We start from the raw sequence: 21,543 nt of genomic DNA on the forward strand, positions 1-21,543 counted from the left end.
TACCCATTCTTCTTCTACTGTATTTCTTTCCCCCATTCCTGTCAATTGTTCCCTTATGCTCTCCCTGAAACTCTGTACAACCTCTGGTTCTTTCAGTTTATCCAGGTCCCATCTCCTTAAATTCCCACCTTTTTGCAGTTTCTTCAGTTTCAATCTGCAGTTCATAACCAATAGGTTGTGGTCAGAATCCACATCTGCCCCTGGAAATGTCTTGCAATTTAAAACCTGGTTCCTAAATCTCTGTCTTATCATTATATAATCTATCTGATACCTTTTAGTATCTCCAGGATTGTTCCAGGTATACAACCTTCTTTTATGATTCTTGAACCAAGTGTTAGCTATGATTAAGTTATGCTCTGTGCAAAATTCTACAAGGCGGCTTCCTCTTTCATTTCTTCCCCCCAATCCATATTCACCTACTATGTTTCCTTCTCTCCCTTTTCCTACTGACGAATTCCAGTCACCCATGACTATTAAATTTTCGTCTCCCTTCACTACCTGAATAATTTCTTTTATCTCGTCATACATTTCATCAATTTCTTCATCATCTGCAGAGCTAGTTGGCATATAAACTTGTACTACTGTAGTAGGCATGGGCTTTGTGTCTATCTTGGCCACAATAATGCGTTCACTATGCTGTTTGTAGTAGCTAACCCGCACTCCTATTTTTTTATTCATTATTAAACCTACTCCTGCATTACCCCTATTTGATTTTGTATTTATAACCCTGTAATCACCTGACCAGAAGTCTTGTTCCTCCTGCCACCGAACTTCACTAATTCCCACTATATCTAACTTTAACCTATCCATTTCCCTTTTTAAATTTTCTAACCTACCTGCCCGATTAAGGGATCTGACATTCCACGCTCCGATCCATAGAACGCCAGTTTTCTTTCTCCTGATAACAACGTCCTCTTGAGTAGTCCCCGCCCGGAGATCCGAATGGGGAACTATTTTACCTCCGGAATATTTTACCCACGAGGACACCATCATTTAATCATACAGTAAAGTAACGATTGAAGTGTGAGAAATTTTCGCGTCCGGAAAAGTTTTCTTCTTTAGATTGCAAATCTCGAAAACTATTACACACATTGAATAACATCTTGGTGTATATACAAAATGAAATAGAATTAAAATTCAGTCTAACTTACCGTAAGGAGATGATGAGAGCTGGCCAAACAATGTTTCTTAGTCTCACAACAAAAATAAGAATTAATCGAAATAAATTCACAAACACAATATTTAATGGCAGTAAGTACACTACACACTAATCAGACAATGCGAAAACACCGCTTAATTCAGAGTCAGAGTCAGTGGAACTATCCGTCTCGCTGCTCGTATTGACAGATATAATCAAGTCTTCGACACTTTGTTGTAAGATAACTTCATTGTTCCATGCATCCTGTATCACTCCTTTCATGTGATGTACTGCCTTCTGCCAGTCTTCCGAGGTCACAATTTCAACTGCCTCTTTTAAAAGGCGTTCCACTTCGGTTAAGGTGAATTTCTTATTTTCTGCAGCAATATGCCGTTTAACCTTAGCCCAAATCAGCTATATTGCGCTGAAATGGCAATGGTAAGGAGGCAATCTGAGCACTTGATGCCCATATTTTTTTGCTACTTCATCCACAATGTAAATCGGGTTCTTTGGCTTGTGTTGCGATACAAGTTCTAATAATTCTGCCCTTGTAAAATTACTGTCGAACTGCACCTTATGTTTCTGTAACCAGCTAACAATGTCGTTTTTCCTCGTTGCCTTTGTGGGTGCTTTGTCTTGTATTACTGAATGATAAGGAGCGTTATCCATAACAATGATAGAGTTTTTTGTTAAGTTCTGGAGCACACAGTCTTCAAACCATTTCACAAAAGTATTGTGGTTCATCTCTTCGTGGTAGTTGGAGGTCTTATTTGAACTGAATAGCAGCAGACAATTTGGAATGAAACGTTTTGAATTTCCGGCATGTGCTACAATTATCCTTTTTCCTCTGCCGATTGGAGCTGCCATACTTCTGCTGATGGTACAGTCTGTCCAGCCTTTTTTTAAACTGTGTCCTGCATTCACCCATGTTTCATCAACCCAAACGATATCATCAAAATTTGTCCCCACTAATTCTCTAAGAAAGCGGCATTGCCAGGCTGCAATATCTTGGCGTTCCATTAGTAACTTTCTGCCAGAGATGGATTTATAGCGGAATCCTAACATTTTCACGACTCGTAACAAAGACGATTTACTACCCCGAAACAGGTCAGCTGCTGTGAGGGTAGCATGTAGTTTTTCGAGTGTTGGATACTCCTTCCTCGAATAAAATGCGTATATTTGACGATGAATGGCATCTTCCTGAAAAGAGTCAAGTTTTGTGACCCTCTTCTCTAGTCGCCTCTTTTTCCCAGGTGTATCCAATTTAGATGATTCACTTGAGCCTTCTTTCGTAAATTTCTCCTTGCAGATTCTTATTACTGATCGCTCGCTAACTTGTAGAGCAGCTGCGGTTCGCTCCACCACCTTATCCAAAGGAACGAGAGGCCCTCCTGCATCCCTCTCTCTCTCAAAATACTCCCTTAAGGAACACACGTATTCACGCGCGTAACTGCGTATAACGACGCCATGTCTGCCACTTTTTGGAGCTTTCCGAGGAGTGTGCAGCCTCGGCCTCCCTCTCTTGTGACTGCTTTCATCAGACATCGTAAGCACGTGAAGCTAGAAATCACTCAAATCTCTCACCCGCACGTCTACAACGGCTCGCTGAGGACTGGCTGGCACAATGCCTTAGTCGGCTCAGCAGAGCAAAGTGGCAACGCAGTGGCAGCCGACAGCGCCGGCTGCCAATGGTTTATTGGTGGCGGGAGACCCGCAGCCCGTTGCCTGTCAAGTGACAACTACTTTAAATCAGACTATAGTCTCAAGCATCCCTCTCTCTCTCAAAATACCCCCTCCCCATGAACCATGGACCTTGCCGTTGGTGGGGAGGCTTGCGTGCCTCAGCGATACAGATAGCCGTACCGTAGGTACAACCACAACGGAGGGGTATCTGTTGAGAGGCCAGACAAACGTGTGGTTCCTGAAGAGGGGCAGCAGCCTTTTCAGTAGTTGCAAGGGCAACAGTCTGGATGATTGACTGATCTGGCCTTGTAACAATGACCAAAACGGCCTTGCTGTGCTGGTACTGCGAACGGCTGAAAGCAAGGGGAAACTACGGCCGTAATTTTTCCCGAGGGCATGCAGCTTTACTGTATGATTAAATGATGATGGCGTCCTCTTGGGTAAAATATTCCGGAGGTAAAATAGTCCCCCATTCGGATCTCCGGGCGGGGACTACTCAAGAGGATGTCGTTATCAGGAGAAAGAAAACTGGCGTTCTACGGATCGGAGCGTGGAATGTCAGATCCCTTAATCGGGCAGGTAGGTTAGAAAATTTAAAAAGGGAAATGGATAGGTTAAAGTTAGATATAGTGGGAATTAGTGAAGTTCGGTGGCTGGAGGAACAAGACTTTTGGTCAGGTGACTACAGGGTTATAAACACAAAGTCAAATAGGGGTAATGCAGGAGTAGGTTTAATAATGAATAGCAAAATAGGAATGCGGGTAAGCTACTACAAACAGTATAGTGAACGCATTATTGTGGCCAAGATAGATACGAAGCCCACACCTACTACAGTAGTACAAGTTTATATGCCAACTAGCTCTGCAGATGACGAAGAAAATGAAGAAATGTATGATGAAATAAAAGAAATTATTCAGATAGTGAAGGGAGACGAAAATTTAATAGTCATGGGTGACTGGAATTCGAGTGTAGGAAAAGGGAGAGAAGGAAACGTAGTACGTGAATATGGATTGGGTCTAAGGAATGAAAGAGGAAGCCGCCTGATAGAATTTTGCACAGAGCACAACTTAATCATAGCTAACACTTGGTTTAAGAATCATGATAGAAGGTTGTATACATGGAAGAACCCTGGAGATACTAAAAGGTATCAGATAGATTATATAATGGTAAGACAGAGATTTAGGAACCAGGTTTTAAATTGTAAGACATTTCCAGGGGCAGATGTGGACTCTGACCACAATCTATTGGTTATGACCTGTAGATTAAAACTGAAGAAACTGCAAAAAGGTGGGATTTTAAGGAGATGGGACCTGGATAAACTGAAAGAACCAGAGGATGTACAGAGTTTCAGGGAGAGCATAAGGGAACAATTGAAAGGAATGGGGGAAAGAAATACAGTAGAAGAAGAATGGGTAGCTCTGAGGGATGAAGTAGTGAAGGCAGCAGACGATCAAGTAGGTAAAAAGAAGAGGGTTAGTAGAAATCCTTGGGTAACAGAAGAAATATTGAATTTAATTGATGAAAGGAGAAAATATAAAAATGCAGTAAATGAAGCAGGCAAAAAGGAATACAAACGTCTGAAAAATGAGATCGACAGGAAGTGCAAAATGGCTAAGCAGGGATGGCTAGAGGACAAATGTAAGGATGTAGAGGCTTATCTCACTAGGGGTAAGATAGATACTGCCTACAGGAAAATTAAAGAGACCTTTGGAGATGAGAGAACCACATGTATGAACATCAAGAGCTCAGATGGAAACCCAGTTCTAAGCAAAGAAGGGAAAGCAGAAAGGTGGAAGGAGTATATAGAGGGTCTATACAAGGGCGATGCACTTGAGGACAATATTATGGAAATGGAAGAGGATGTAGATGAAGATGAAATGGGAGATACGATACTGCGTGAAGAGTTTGACGGAGCACTGAAGGACCTGAGTCAAAACAAGGCCTCGGAGTAGACAAAATTCCATTAGAACTACTGACGGCCTTGGGAGAGCCAGTCCTGACAAAACTCTACCATCTGGTGAGCAAGATGTATGAGACAGGCGAAATACCCTCAGACTTCAAGAAGAATATAATAATTCCAATCCCAAAGAAAGCAGGTGTTGACAGATGTGAAAATTACCGAACCATCAGTTTAATAAGCCACAGCTGCAAAGTACTAACACGAATTCTTTACAGACGAATGGAAAAACTAGTAGAAGCCGACCTCGGGGAAGATCAGTTGGATTCTGTAGAAATACTGGAACACGTGAGGCAATACTGACCTTACGACTTATCTTAGAAGAAAGATTAAGGAAAGGCAAACCTACGTTTCTAGCATTTGTAGACTTAAAGAAAGCTTTTGACAATGTTGACTGGAATACTCTCTTTCAAATTCTAAAGGTGGCAGGGGTAAAATACAGGGAGCGAAAGGCTATTTACAACTTGTACAGAAACCAGATGGCAGTTATAAGAGTTGATGGACATGAAAGGGAAGCAGTGGTTGGGAAGGGAGTAAGACAGGGTTGTAGCCTCTCCCCGATGTTATTCAATCTCTATATTGAGCAAGCAGTAAAGGAAACAAAAGAAAAATTTGGAGTAGGTATTAAAATCCATGGAGAAGAAATAAAAACTTTGAGGTTCGCCGATGACATTGTAATTCTGTCAGAGACAGCAAAGGACTTGGAAGAGCAGTTGAACGGAATGGATGGTGTCTTGAAGGGAGGATATAAGATGAACATCAACAAAAGCAAAACGAGGAGAATGGAATGTAGTCGAGTTAAGTCGGGTGGTGCTGAGGGTATTAGATTAGGAAATGAGACACTTAAAGTAGTAAAGGAGTTTCGCTATTTGGGGAGCAAAATAACTGATGATGGACGAAGTAGAGAGGATATAAAATGTAGACTGGCAATGGCAAGGAAAGCGTTTCTGAAGAAGAGAAATTTGTTAACATCGAGTATAGATTTAAGTGTCAGGAAGTCGTTTCTGAAAGTATTTGTATGGAGTGTAGCCATGTATGGAAGTGAAACATGGACGATAAATAGTTTGGACAAGAAGAGAATAGAAGCTTTTGAAATGTGGTGCTACAGAAGAATGCTGAAGATTAGATGGGTAGATCACGTAACTAATGAGGAAGTATTGAATAGGATTGGGGAGAAGAGAAGTTTGTGGCACAACTTGACCAGAAGAAGGGATCGGTTGGTAGGACATGTTCTGAGGCATCAAGGGATCACCAATTTAGTATTGGAGGGCAGCGTGGAGGGTAAAAATCATAGGGGGAGACCAAGAGATGAATACACTAAGCAGATTCAGAAGGATGTAAGTTGCAGTAGGTACTGGGAGATGAAGAAGCTTGCACAGGATAGAGTAGCATGGAGAGCTGCATCAAACCAGTCTCAGGACTGAAGACCACAACAACAACAACAACAACAATAGTCTCAAGCAAGCTGCAACACATCTAAGAAAGTGTATGGACAAAAGTTAAACTGCTGCGCTGATTAGCACGTGCAGAATGGGTGTGGATGCCCTTTTAAGGGATATGGCAGTGGATATCATTGACCTATACTACGGCCATACTTATGTTGGGCTGTTGAGGAAAGAGAGAGGTCCGAAGGGAATTGGTGACTATTTTCAGGAGTCAGCTTGATAAGGCCGTGTAAAAGGCAGTGACAGAGCAGTCCACACCTGACTTCACTGTAGGGTGGCACTGACATCACTGTTAAGCCAAAGGAAATGGCAGAGTTTGCACTGACTTCAAGACCAGTAACAAACTTTCAATGACTACAAAGAACACTATATTTTCCAATCACTGCGGGTATACCCTAAAGCTGCAGTATTATTTAATTGGATAGATAAAAAAATCTATTCACCAAGTGGTGGCAGAACACACACTTACAACACTGTTGTGATAGGCAAGCTTTCGGAGCCAGTGGCTCCTTCTTCAGGTAGAAGGGTTGAAGGGGAAAGAAGAAGGGTGAAGGAAAAGGACTGAAGAGGTCTAGGAAAAGGGTTAGATTTTGTGAAAGTCACCCAGAACTGCGGATCAGGGGAGTCTTACTGTACGGGATGAGAAGGAAAGACACTTTCCGCTTAGTGGGTAGATTTTTTTATCTATACAATTAAATAATTTTATCAATAATTGATTGGTTTTGTTGTTACCTGAAGTATGGTAGAATCACAGATCATCATTTCAACAATTTTATTCTATAAATGAATCATAAGTGTATGTTCCATTCTATGTGCACAGATACTTATGTGTATTATCCAACTTGCATGACACAAAAGTACTAATACAACTGCAACCTAGTAAGAGTACAAACTTGCCATTGTTTCTCTTCTCAGATAGTGTTTTGCATCAATGTGAGCTCATTTGCAGTGGACCACAAGATCAGTTGCACAAGGACTACAAAAGAAACTGCGTATGATTTTGTTGAAAAAATCTTGGCACCTGGTTCACAAGTGGTGCTGAAAACATGCATCAAATCTAATAAAAACAGCCAGCCAGAGATTTAAATTCCATCTTTCCCAAATAAACTGGGAGCTGATTCCATTAATCCTCACTAACATGTGATTTGGGGCTCTCTCCTAGTTCTTAGTAGTCATCTTATTACTAATACAGGGCGTATACATGGACAAGGAAAAAAAATTCCTGGATTTCCCGGTTAAAAAAAAAAATACAATTTCTCCTGGGTGAAAATACACAAAAAAAGGGGTTTTGGAAGGATCTTTCATTTACAGCAACATGTACACTGCATATTTTCGTATTACAAAAGTATATAGTCGAACCACCAAACAAAGAACGTTAAATTTCTGAAGCATTGAAATCATGATCATCATGCGCTTTTGTAAGCCTAGTCATAGCTCATGTCACGTTATATCGCGAGCCGATGATAGCAGGTATTCATTGTGTTTACATGGGGCTCCCAAAACCGGATTCTGTAAGCCGATGTCTCAATACCTCTCCTGGGTGGTCACGTAAACACTTCAAAATCGATTCTGGAAATACGTTTCTGGTTGCCAGTTTTCCAGTCCCTCAATCGATTTTCGCTGCATGTAAACACAGCTGGTATTGAAACGTGCTTGGGCTGTCATGTTTCGTCTTGTTTTTAAAAATTTCAGCTAGTACTGACGGAGTGGCTTTATGTACAGCGAAGGATACGTAGAAATATTAGACTGAAGCTGTTTGCACCTCGTCTAACTACAGAGAAATAGCGATTGTGTTGACTAAATCAAATTACATCTGCTGTTTTCCAGGCGCCGTAGTTAACTGGGCTAGCAAATCCGCTTCAGACCTTGACCTGTAAACATGACAGCGAAAAACTTTTTCAGGAATTCAGTTTCCGTCTTTCGGAAAGATGTGTCGCATGTAAAAGTAGTGATTCAGAGCATAGGGCACATGATGTAGTCAGCCTATAATAACATCACTGTTATGTAGCACAAACACACAAATAGGAAAATTAATGTACGAGGGTCACTCCAAAAGAAATGCACACCTTTTTTTAAAAATCCGTCTTTTATTCTACATGTTTGAAAGTTTTACAGTGTGTAGATACATCCTTTAGGAACAATGTTTTCATTTCTCCACATAATTTCCATCCCTCTCAACTGCCTTACGCCATCTTGGAGCTACGAGTACGGGGCGTGAGTCGTGCTTGGGTAGCTCAGTTGATAGACCACTTGCCCGCGAAAGGCAAAGGTCCCGAATTCGAGTCTCACACTCCACTGCAGAATGAAAATCTCATTCTGGTATTCAAAACTTGTTTGGCTCATCTTTTTACCCATCCCCCAATGACTTTTAAACAACAAATGTTGAAATCAGTGGGCACATCTACCAAGGCAGTGGCACTCGTAATGTTCTTGAGCACCTAGAGCACCGTTCCTGTTCAGACTGCTGCCTGGCGGAGCTCCTCCGTGAGCAACAGCCATGTACGCTCCTCCACCTCCTGGTACCACCACAGCCCTTGGAACGTAGGATCCGACATGCTGGAAAATACTCCCCAGGCTCAGTGGTCCGGGCATGTTCCTATGGAGCAAAACTTTCATGGATGCTGGCTATGATGGTGGCCATCCATGGGCGGCATCTTATGACAGTTGATACTCCTCGGAGTTTGTAGCATCAACACACCTATCAACTCCGCTTGTATCTACAGACAGGAGTGCCAACCCTTGCAAACCCCTCAACCACATGGGAGGGGGAGGGGGGGGAATCTGGTATACCCTTCTCCAACAAGTTCAAAAGCCATCGGGATGCATGGGCCTGGATGACAGCTGCTAGGCAGTGCTACCAATACTTGCAAATGCTGCTATCACTGCTTCAGCACTATGCGTGGGCCATACCCCAATCGCCATCTGATCGGTGCCCGCAGCCACACTGTAAAACTAGCACTGCAGAGGTGCAAACCTCAGTCGTGTTTCTACTACACTCTCATATCATTCCTTGTACAAATTAGTATCAGATTTCAGCCAGATTTCTGTCTTAATATTATGTGCGCATTGTTAATACTTATAAGTGAGACTAGTTCTGGGACATTTCCTGCAGTTAACTAATACTGTATAAACATTTTCTTTCTCTGATCTACTATGATGAATGCTACCCTGTCTGTAATCAGGAAGTATCTTATCAGGCTTGTGGGGAGATGTCTGTATTCTAAAAAACACACACATGAACACCACATGTACTCCGCGACCCTAGTAGATACTTCCTGTGTGAAGTGCATTTGTGACCTATTAACAGTGGGGAGGAGTCCTACATTTCTCCACCCGATAGCGGAGATAGAGAAATCTGTGTCCAAGATCATCACAGAATCATCTGAGCTTCCAGTTTAGTGCTTCCACTCAGCTCCAAATTAGAGGACTGTGATCGATTCTGGGAACAATGTTTCAAGATACTAGTTCTGGTTCCACCCTGTGAACACAGCTAGCAGTCTTCACCAAATCAGCCAGTTGCTTACAGGATGTGAGAGTGGCATCTGTAACCAGGTAGCAGGCATCATCTGTGCCAACATGAGCTATGATTTTCAGCTAGATGCAGCCAGTGTGCTCAATCGCTGCCGAAAGAGCCCCCTCCACATCTCAGATGAGATGCCCCTGACAAGCAAACGGAGTGGACATTGCCCTTCTTTCCCGACCTACCCGCCATTTCCCTGTGGGGTTGCAGTAATTTTGGAGGTCCTAATGTCAAGTAATCATATCCTCTGTGTTCGGCTGGCCTTCTCAGACGATCAGCCACAGCCCCCAAAGGAGAGTCTGGCTCGTGTGAACTATCAGCAGTATGTAATACCTCAATCCTGTTTTTGAGGAGTAAGGAGGAGCCATGTGGTTGATACCCACCTTTGCCTACTACCCAGAGATCCACGAACCCACCACTGTTCCCCAATCACAGTCAGGTAAGTGTCAATCGACCGAGTACTGATGGACTAAAAATGTCACAAAAAACTTAAAAGTAAGTTAGTAAATACTAGACTACATAGAAAAATACATACAAAAAATTCACTTCTTTGCATTACATGAAAAAAAAATTAAACTGAATTATTGCGTATAAAAAGAAACTGCTACAGCTCCAGATGTATTCACTAGGCTATGTAACAGGTGCCATGCATATACAGTAATATACAGTGCAATTCTTAGTTAGTTATTAACATTTAAACCCCAGAACCATTTAAAAATCTATCTCCGAAGTAATGTAGATGATGATGAAACAATTAATTTAATGAAAGACACATGGGGCCATAAATGTTGGGAAATACTCCAATATTGGATGATGAATACTGAACATGTGCAGCAGTTGGACTTGTTGATCCTTTCGTGCCAGTAGGGGAAGTAATGCACATTGCTTCTGTTAGGGTGTAGTGCTCAAGGTAGTGGCAATACAAGACTATGATGAATCTGTTTACATTTGCAAAAGCGGAGTAGCTAGCAGAGCGATGTGTAGCACTACCCCTTACCAGCGAGAGTAGGATTGACAAGCCCAGCTGCTGCATGCGCAACGAGGTACGTCATCTGCTGATGTCACAGGTTCAACATTTGTCATTCACTTTTGCAGTATCTCCCAACATTTGTGGCCCCATGTATCTTATATTAAAATTACATGTCTCAGTGTCATCTACGTCACTTTGGAGTTTTTTTAAAAATGTTAATAAGAATCATCCTGTAGATTACAACCCACAAATATGAAAAAGGGTGATGGCACAATGTAGAGTTTTGTGAAAGTAGGGCAAAGAAAATATAGCAGATGCAGATGATTGTCACCAGGAGAGAAAGACACTTGTTGACATCCATGTCCAGGTATGGTTTGATCAAGGAATGACAAAATAAAGTTCATCAAAATACGGCTTTGAAACTCATTTTGCAACATACACATTCTCGTCAACAACAGTTGAGTTTTTCGGGTGTGTCATACAATGTGATAAAAGCCTTTCAAAACTTTCCAGGACAAATTTACTACACCCATACAAAGTTTCCTAGGGTACTTTAACAAGCTTATATTATATTACTCTACAATTACAAAACTAAGTGATTAACTGAGGGATAATCAGGAGCATAAATTTGAAGAAGTGCAGAAGCAAAACTTCAAGATCTACAAATATATCTCTTCCTCAGATCCTGTTTCAAAAACCTAGCATAAAAGATAGAAGGCTGAATTAACACAAAGATGCAAGCAAAGAGAGCTTTGAAACTGTGTTATTACAAAAATCATCAGATGATGGCAAGTTACATCCAGTCTGTTACATAGGTAAAGAAATAACATCTCAAGAAGAAAACTGCAGTAGTTTCAACTGATGTTGGAGGAAGGCTTTCATGTACAGAGATGATGATCTTGAGGCAATAAAATGAACACAAACTGAATCAAAATTAAAGCTGAAGACCAAGAATCTTGGTATCTACCAAGTTTGAAAGTTAAAACTAATGATATGTATGACATTTACTGAGAAGGTGATAAACATGAGGATCCCAGAACTATGAGAATGTGTTCCAAATTTATGCAATCCTTGCCAAGTGACCATGCCTACTCATCATTCAAGCTAGATGATTGTCAGGACAGCTGGATGTGGGATTTGGAGGGCGGATTTGAATGTTTTTCTGTCAAAAAGAATAGTGAGACACCAAAGAAGCCAAATACTGCTGAGTAGTTTTTGTACATGCTTAAAAAAGTTATGTTAATGGAGAAGAGACAAGCTGTATTGTTATATACTGGTACTACATACAAAATTCTGACACTTTTCCTGCATTTGCATTGAAGTAATGGAAAGTGGACCTGCAAGCCCAGAAACCACTACGCAATGATGAAGAACTCCAAGGTTGACTAGTGTGCTGCAGGCATTCCCTTGTGTGATGACTTACAAATAGTTGTTCTCCAAAGCAGAATTTTGTGGAGTGAACTGTAACAAAATAACTCAATACATATCAATCTTACCCAACAAACAATTGAAAATCCCATGCAGACTTTTAGGCGTCTCTGAGACTTCCTAGCCATTTCAAGTAACTTACATTTCTCAACACTGTTGAAAGATTTTTCACAGGAATAAATGAAGATAGAAGTGAACAGATGAAAGATAGAATGCAAGATAAATTGCTACGAAACATCATGACCACTGTTGCCCCCAATAAGGATTATAGTGATGCTCTAAGAGAAGAAAGAATAAATATGTATACTGAAGTTCATGGTGGAAATTTCTTGTGAACTGTTTAAAACTGGTAACTGCTGTAAATTTATTGTCAACTGCTGTAAATATAATGCACAGATTTCAAAAAGTATTACGAACTGCTCTGAATTTGAAATATGTCAAACAATTAGTAACAACATACAAACCTATGTGAGAAAATAAATTCATAATGACATTACACACCTGCAAATGCTTATCTATGTAATCATTAGAAATGCAACATTCGAAACTCCAGGTAGGAATATCAACAATGTAGGAAACACAGAGTGCTACTTACTGTAAAGAACACAAATTATGTTGCAGGAAGGCACAATTAAGGCATGTTTTTGCTTCAATCAACAATTTTTATAATTTCCTACAATAATGATCTTTCTTTCAATAGCTATTTTAAAAATTGAATGGACCAATGCAGTAAGAAACATAGATGTGCTAGAAAGAATAAGGATGACCTACAGTCTATGGAAAAGCATTACCAGAAGAAGGGCTAAATTAGTGGAAGATCTTCTGCAGCTTCCAGAAACCACAAACCTGAATTAGCAAATTGTAGAGAGGAAAGAAGAAAGCATTGCAAGAGCAGAAATGGATTAAAATAAGCAAATAGATTATGCAGAATGTTGGGTGTAATCGGTATGCACAGGTGAAAAGATCAGCACAGAATAGAAGAGATGAAGGATTGCACCCATTCATTTTGAAGTAGCAGAAATAATATTTCATCCACTTGTAGAATAAGTACTTCTAGTGACAATATAAATGAGCTGTGCAGCACACTTACTTGAGTTGTTTGGGTTTTTTCAACAAACTTTGGATGCTCTTCTTACTATATACATGATTACACAGACGGTTGCGAACTGGATTCTCAAGCACTGTCATTGTTATAGGATCTATGATGTTGATCTGTGCATCTGTCATGACTATATCATCCTTTTCACTCACTGAAAGGAAAAAAAGAAAGGAAATTTAACAGTGATAAGAATTCCTAACTGCAGTATGATATACTATATCAATTATGAAATAGTCCATACATTGTGTACAATCTACTGCTGAGCATTTAGAAGTTTGGTGATATCTTGTGGTAAGAACAACCTACTAACTACAATTTACATAAAATTTCACATTTGACGCTTTCAGATCATCATCCAGAAAAAAACACAGATGTGGTCAGCCTTTCTGGAAGCTCACTGCAATGTGATTTCACAGGCCATTACCTTAATGTTTATTCTGTGTGTATTATAATGCTTCAAACACAACAGTGACTCTTAGTACACACTGTATTGCAAGTATAGATCACTGGAAGGTGCGAGCACGTTTAAGAGGTGCGTGTATTTTTTCTTTTTGTGGATCTTTGGAGTGCACTGTTTCTGTCATGAAATTAATCAGAGTCATATCTTGATTTAGAGTATTTTGCCACTGATTTTTCAGAATATGATGTTGTAGACGACTCTGGGGATGATGTGAACTATAAATAAATTCCAGAGAGTTGTTGCAAAGAATGTTTGGAATGAAGCACATGGCATGCTTTTTCAGATTTCAGTTAAAGGTACTTTCAGAATGTAATTCCAACATGGTTTTATTTATAAGTGAGGATTTTTGTGGTAGAATCATTTGATAAATATGGACATCATGCCACATCAAGGGTAAGCGGTGGCATTATTCCCCTGGATATCATACCTCAAGAGAGCAGAAGACAAAAGTGAGGACAGGATATGAAGAAATTTGGAAACTGCCACTGATTCAGGACAATAAGGACAGTGTAAAATAAAGATTTTTTTGTGAATTCTAATAAATGCTTTGGCAAAACAGGAAGAAACCAACTAATTTGCATGCCCCACAGAGTGCAAGGAAGTTATAAAACATGAACTCCTTTTCTTCTTTCAGTGTGCTATCAAAATAGAAGTGTGTGATCTGAGGTTTTCCCAGCATACAGAAATCTTGAAAATTTCTCAGGTATTCAGCCGGGTAGCGTCATCCAAAAGGCCCGATATTTCGGCAAGCCGACTTCTTGCCATCTTCAGGCATTCTCGGTGTCTGATTGATCTCTGATGGATGCCGACTTTATATAATCTCCACCCCTCTCCCGCAGCCTCCGTCTGGGCAGTTCCGAGTGGTCCGCAGCTGGTGGTGGGGGAAGGGCGGCACTGTTCATGTCATGTCCATGTGAGATGCAGTGCTCTGCCACAGCAGATTTGGTCGGCTGTGCGATTTTTTTTTTAAGTGGCGTTTTAGCGTGCAGAACATCTAAGGTCATAACGCCCAGTACAGAACCATAGAATGCTGGGACTGCGAGGGCAAAAAGCCTTTTCGAGGTCCAATACAGAAAGGAAGAAAAAACAAATCTAAAATGGCAATGTTGTAACTGCGACCGGGATGGTCGCGGGACTGAAATGACGGAAAGCACGGCGGGACCCGCGGAGACGCCCGCGAACAACAAGACAACGGGAGAGGACGGACACGACCGACGAACGACAGAACAAACAACAACAAGTTTGAACAATGGAGTCACAGGAAACCTAACAAACACGTCCACTCGTACAGAACAAGTAAGTAAGCTGTCTAACACGAGGCGATGTGTCCACAGACGTACACGAGATTAGACTGACTGGCTGAGCGAGAGGCAGGCGCTTAAGTACTCTATTGGGGGCGCCACTATTGGCCGCTGGAACCACGTGTTCCACTGTGGAAGCGGGCCAGGAGGTGCACGTCGCCACAGCTTACGGCGCAATGGTGCAGAGACCTCTAGGGTCTTTGACGTCTGTGACGTCTGGCGCGGATTCAAATTCTGTGGCGCGTGGTACCAGAGGCAAAACATTAAGAAAGAGTATCTAAAAGACAGCGACAAGACACTGGAGTCACCAGGTAGAATTCAAATCTCTTTGTCATATTACTGCTTTTAAAAAAACTTAAAACGCGAGCCACAGCTCTCATGTCATCCGCTAAAATGTCAAAGCGGCTAAAATAGGGGCAGAGGATCAGGAAATGCCTGACTGTTCATGGCTGGCTACAGTAAGGACAGCTGGGTGCAGGGTTACCATTCAACAAGTGGCGGTGACTGAAGCGTCAGTGCCCTATTCGCAAACGAGCTAACATTACTTCCTCACGGTGAGACGGCTGGGAGGAAGTCGACCAGGCTGTGGGGAGAGGTTTGACTTCTCTGAGTTTGTTCCCATGAAGGGAGCACCATCATCACGCCAAAGTGATGTAATATGATGATAGAGAAAAGTACGAATATCTTGCAAGGGAATAGAAGACTGAGATGGACTGCGGCCTTGGCTGCAGCATCATTCCCAGGCACACCAACATGGCCAGGAACCCACATGAACATCACTTGGGCTCCCCCATCCATGAACAAATGGAGGCAGTCCTGGATCTGTCAAATGATGGGGTGGACTGGATCTGGATCATTCAGACGTTGAAGGGCACTGAGGGAGTCAGAGCTTATCACACAGCGAGTGAGCTGGTGCCTCCGGATGTAGTGAATAGCCTGATAGAGTGCATAAAGCCCTGCGGTAAAAAGTGTGCACTGGTCGAAAAGCCGGTATTGAAACTTATCATCCCCGGCGACAAAAGCACAGCCAACACTGTGGGCGGACTTGGAACCCATCAGTTTACAAAAATATGCTATCGGCAAGTTGTGAGCAAAGTTCGAGAAATTTGCAGTGATAGGTCAGCTCGGGAGTCAAATCCTTCAGGAACGAGCTGAGGTCAAAATGAACACAAACCTGTGCCAGAAGCCAAGGTGGTGAAGGGCTTTCACCCATTCGGAAAATGGCAGGAAGTGTGAACTGCAGCTGCTGAAGCAGGTGACGAAACGGATGCTGGGAGGCCACAGAGAAGAAACGTACATCTCGTATTGGCAGTCAAGAATGTCATCAAGAAAAGGGTGGCCTGGCATGGAAGAATGCCGTCATGCATACCTACCGAGTAGGATGTCGTGCCAGTATGACTGTCGTAGTTCACCGGTTTCTGTGTAGAGACTCTGAACTGGGCTAGTATGGAAGGCACCAGTGGCGAGACGGATCCCCAAATGGTGTATTGAATTTAGACAGCATAAGATAGACCGCTGTGCAGAGGAGTAGACAATTCAGCTTGGGGCGTACAAGAGATAGATAGAGGCAGAGGACAGTCCAGTCAGACCCCAGAGGTACCACTCAATACACGAAGGACATTGAGGGACCGGGTGCAGCGTGCAGCCGGGTAGGACACGTGGGGAGACCAACTGAGTTTCCTATCGAACGTAAGCTCTAAGAACTTCGTTGCATCCACGAATGGGAGTGCATTTTGGCCCAATCACAAGGATGGTGGAAGAAATGCCTTGTACTGTTAGAAGTTGACACAAATGGATTTGGTAGCAGAAAAGCGTAAACCTTTTGTGACACTCCACGAACAGAGACGATCCAGACAATGCTGAAGACAGTGTTGCAGGAGACACATCTGCTGGGAGCTGCAATAAATAGCAAAGTTGTCAACTAAAAGAGAGCCCGAAATGCCAGCTGGAAGGCAGTCCATAATTGGGTTGATGGCTATGGCGAAGAGGATGACACTCACTACGGAGCCCTGAGGCACCCCGTTCTCCTGTGAAAAGGTGTGGGATAAGGAGGAACCCACACATACCTGGAAAACTCGGTCTGTTAAAAATTCCTGGATGAAAGTGGGAAGAAGACCGCGAAGGCCCCATGTGTGCATAGTACGCAGAATGTCTGCCAACAGATATCATAGGCTTTGTCCACATCAAAAAGGCCGGCCACTTTTTGTCGCTTCTGCAGAAAATTATTCATGATGAACATCGACAGGGTGACGAGATGATCAACCGCTGAGCAGTGCGTTCGGAACCCACACTGACCATTAGTGAGAAGATGGTGTAACTCCAGCCACCACAATAATCGGCCATTAATCATGCATTCCATCACCTTACAAACGGCGCTGGTAAGGGAAATTGGATGATAGTTGAAAGTAAAAGATTTATCTTTACCAGGCTTAGGTGGGGAACAATAATAGGTTCACGTCAAAGCGTGGGAAACACACCGTCAGTCCAAATATGGGTGTAGGTATCAAGGAGAAAGCGTTTTCCCACAGGAGGAAGTTTCTGCAGCATGAGGATGTTGACTGTATTGGACCCAGGAGCAGATGACTTGGATGAGGAGAGCTCCCTCATAGTAAAAGGAGTATTCTAGCATTCTCGATTCAATGAGAGAAAAGAAATCGCACGAGGAAAGAGGGCAGGATGGTAGTGGGTGGAGCCTGAAACCTCAGCAAAGTACTGGCCCAAAGCGTTGGAAACATCGACAGGGTCGACTATGATGTTTCCTGCCACAGTCAGACCAGGGATCGGGGAGTGGGCGGTAGTTCCGGAAATCCGGTGCAGGCCAAATGAGAGAGGACAGAGTAAAAGTGTTGAACGAGCTGATGAAGGGAACCCAGTACGCTTTCTTGCTTTCCTTAATAGTGCGAAGATCACAGAAGGAATTCTGTTGTTAAACACAGAGGAGAGGGTAGATAGGTGGAAAGAATACTCTGAACATCACTACAAGGGGGAGGAACAGTCTTCAGACTTGATAGAAGAGGTAATGGGAGGTGACACGGAAGACATAGGGGAACTAATATTACAGTCACAGTTCAACAAAGCTTTGGAAGACTTGAAATAAAATAAGGCAGAAAGCATAGATAACATTCCTCTGGAATTTCTACTATCGCTGGGAGGGGGGGATGGCAACTATATGATTATTCAAGTTGTTGTATAGAATCTGTGAGAGTGGAACGTGCCATTGGACTTTTGCAAAAATATCATCCACACAATTCTGCAGATACTAAGGCCAGGTAAGAATTATTGCATAATCAGCCTTACAGTTCAAGCACTCATGCTGCTGACAAAAACAATATACAAAGCAATGGAAAAGAAAACTGAAGATCTCTTAGGTGTTGATCAGTGTGGTTTTAGGAATGTTAAAGGCACCAAAGAGGCAGTTCTGATGTTGCATTTGATAATGAAAGCAGATGTGATCTTTCTCAAGACGCCTCATTGGATCCATCGACCCAGAAAAAGTGTTCAACAATGTAAAATTATGCAAGATGTTAAAAATTATTACGTACGAAAATAGTTGTGAGTTATAGGGAAAGATGAGAGGTCTACAATATGTATATAAATCAAGAAACAGCAATAAGAATGAAAGATCAAGAACAAAGTACTTGGATTAAAAAGGGTGTAAGACAGCGATGTAGTCTTTCACCCGTAACGTTCAATCTGTACATCAAAGAAACAATGACAAAAATAAAGGAAAGGTTTAGGAGTGGAGTTAAAATTCAGGGTGAATGAATGTCAACAATAAGATTCTCCGATAACACTGCTATCCTCAGAGAAATTGAGGAAGAATTAAAGAACATACTGAATAGAATGAACAGTCTACTGAGCACAGAATATGGATTGAGGATAAATTGATCGAAGACAAAAGTAATGAGGGCTACCTTGTATGAGATTGTGATAAACTTACCATCAAAACTGGAAACCATGAAATAGAAGAAAAGAAGAAATTCTGCTACCTTGGGAGCAAAATAAAGCATCAAGGACGAAGCATGGAGGTGATAAAAAGCAACTAGCGCTGGAAAAAGAGGACATTCTGGGTCAAAAGAAGTCTACTAATGTAAAACACCAGCCTTCATTTGAGGAAGTAATTTCTGAGAATGTATGTTTTGAGTACAGCATTGTACGGAAGTGAATCATGGACTGTGGGAAACTGAAGAGCAAGATAAGCGAAGCATTTGAGATGTGATATTATAGAAGACTGTTGAAAGTTAGGTGGAAGTGTTTGAGGCATGATATTATAGAAGGATGCTGAAAACTGGGTGGACTGACAAGATAGGAAATAAGGAGGTTCTCCACAGAATCGGTGTGGAAAACACCGACAAAAAGGAGGAACAGGATGATACAACAAGTGTTAAGACATCAGGAAATAACTTACATGGTATTACAGGAAGCTGTAGAGGTTAAAGACTGTTCAGTAAGACAGAGACTGGAAAATATGCAATAAATAATGAAGAATGTTTGGTGCAAGTGATACTCTGATATGAAGTGGTTGGCACAAGAGGGAAAATCATACTGGGCCATATCAGACCTGTCAGTGGGCTGGTGGTGGTGGTGGTGGTGGTGGTGGTGGTGGTGAAGAGGGAGGATGAGGAAAAAAAGACCATGTTGTGAATCAGAATAATATATATAGGACTTATTAATCTTCCAGATTAAATTAACACTTAATGTACAGAATGAAATACACAGTTATATTCAAGCCTTCTGCATCATAAATAGTTACACAAAAGTATATCAGTTTCTATTGCACGAACTTAAAAAATTACATATTTACATCAAAATATGAAGTCACAAGGAAACTGATCTGCTCTTATTAATACATTCAATTTGACACAACTACAATGAAATACACACATAAAAATAAAAAATATAAATTAGTTACATGCCTCTGTCCACAGAATCCTTAATGGTTTTTTCTAACCTGGAATACATCTGATGTCTTTTAGGATTTTGTCTGTTAGCTGCTTCTTCATTTAGAAGTCTTTCATACAACTGGAAACAAAATCAGAATATTTTATTTTTCTGTGTTAACTAGTAACACTTATACCACAGAGATAGTCACTTTGTAAATTGAATTTATTTTCCAATCACATCACATCATCAAATGCTCAAATAGTGAGCAGAGTAAAGTAAGTGGAAGGGGGTGTGTCATGTGTTTGGAAAAGGGGGAGGGGCAAGAACAACGGAAAAAGAAGCCTATGGCTTGCTATAATGGTGCCACTTTATCAAATTAAGCTATTGCTCGACATCAAAAAAGTTGAAAGTGCTCATTTCTAGGCCATCTCACCCTATACAAAACAGAGGATGAGTGATATCAAGTTGAAGATTTATAACAATTCTCAAGGATGTAAAGGAAATTAAAAAAAGAGACAGTTACTATGACTGTAAATGTTTTACTGAAGATTACATTTACCTATGAAAGTAATGTTTGTCTAGCTCCTAAAATCACATAATTTGTCCGTCTCCTACAAGATGTGTTAGAGGAAACTTCACTGTAGTTCAAAATGTATCGGAGTGGTACAGAGTATGATCAATACTGATCTGATACTTGCAAACAGTCAGGATACTCTATGGTTAAAAATGTGCAAACTGGCATGAATGGTAAAACAATATTTTTTAAATTCAAGCTCATATTGTAGTGAATGTTCTATCTTTGTTTCCATATGACAATGCATGAGCTACTTTTGAAGCACTGGAGGAACTGTGTAACTTCAACTGTCACTGGTAAACCTAAGTGTCTTAATTTGCAAAGATTTCAGTGCCTTGCCAGAGTCCAGTCAGTGCTTGTGGCAATAAAATAATGCTGGTTGAAAAATAGACTATATTATTTGGCAACAGTAAACAGCACATTACTGCACCAATAGTGTAATGATGATGACATCAATATGATAGACATAAAAGCCTCAATAGTTATCATGCACCCTTCTCTCCGAAGCAAACCACAAAGACTCAATAATATTGAGATCTCAATGATACTGAGATTGTGGTGGCAAGGAGAGATGTGACAATTCATTATCATGCTCAAAAAACTAGCCCTGGACAATGGGAGCTGTGTGAACACGGATACTGGTCATCTTGGAACACACCATCACAACTGGGAAACAAACATTGAACCATGGGTGCACCCGATCAGCTTAAAATGGTCACATTGGGAATAATGTGACATTACAGAGTAACCATTTGGCCCACAGAATGCTATGGTACAGCTGCCCAAACCATCACCAAACACCTGTCATATTTCATTCTTAGAATGTAAATGCGGCCAGAAGTTAGAAACAGTGTGAACAAGACTCATCCAATCAAATTCTTCCACTGCTCCATAGTCCAGGTTTTATGGCTTTGGCACCATGTTTTCCAGTTCTCCAATTATGAACATTTGCAACACTCATGGGTGGTTTTGGAATTCCAGCGCACCCTGTAATTCCCTGCTTGTGGAACTCTCTTTATGCTGCTCTGGTGTTGACAGGGTTAGTAAATGTCACATTCAGGTCTGCAGTGACTTTTGCAACTGT

The 21,543-nt window shown here is 41.4% G+C and overlaps 1 protein-coding gene across 1 annotated transcript in view; it reads right to left on the minus strand.

Annotated features, from left to right (window-relative positions):
• The window catches only part of LOC126473956 (E3 SUMO-protein ligase NSE2-like), a 57,526-nt gene that overhangs the window by 4,213 nt on the left and 31,770 nt on the right, over positions 1 to 21,543 (minus strand). Inside the window, exons 3-4 of the mRNA XM_050101326.1 lie at positions 19,918 to 20,023; positions 13,232 to 13,391 (exon numbers count right to left, since the gene is read on the minus strand). Of these exons, the coding sequence (XP_049957283.1) occupies positions 13,232 to 13,391; positions 19,918 to 20,023 (266 nt within the window). The remainder of the gene's footprint in view (positions 1 to 13,231; positions 13,392 to 19,917; positions 20,024 to 21,543) is intronic.

This window comes from Schistocerca serialis, chromosome 4 (genome assembly GCF_023864345.2).
Source record: "Schistocerca serialis cubense isolate TAMUIC-IGC-003099 chromosome 4, iqSchSeri2.2, whole genome shotgun sequence".
Taxonomy (NCBI): Eukaryota; Metazoa; Arthropoda; class Insecta; order Orthoptera; family Acrididae; genus Schistocerca; species Schistocerca serialis.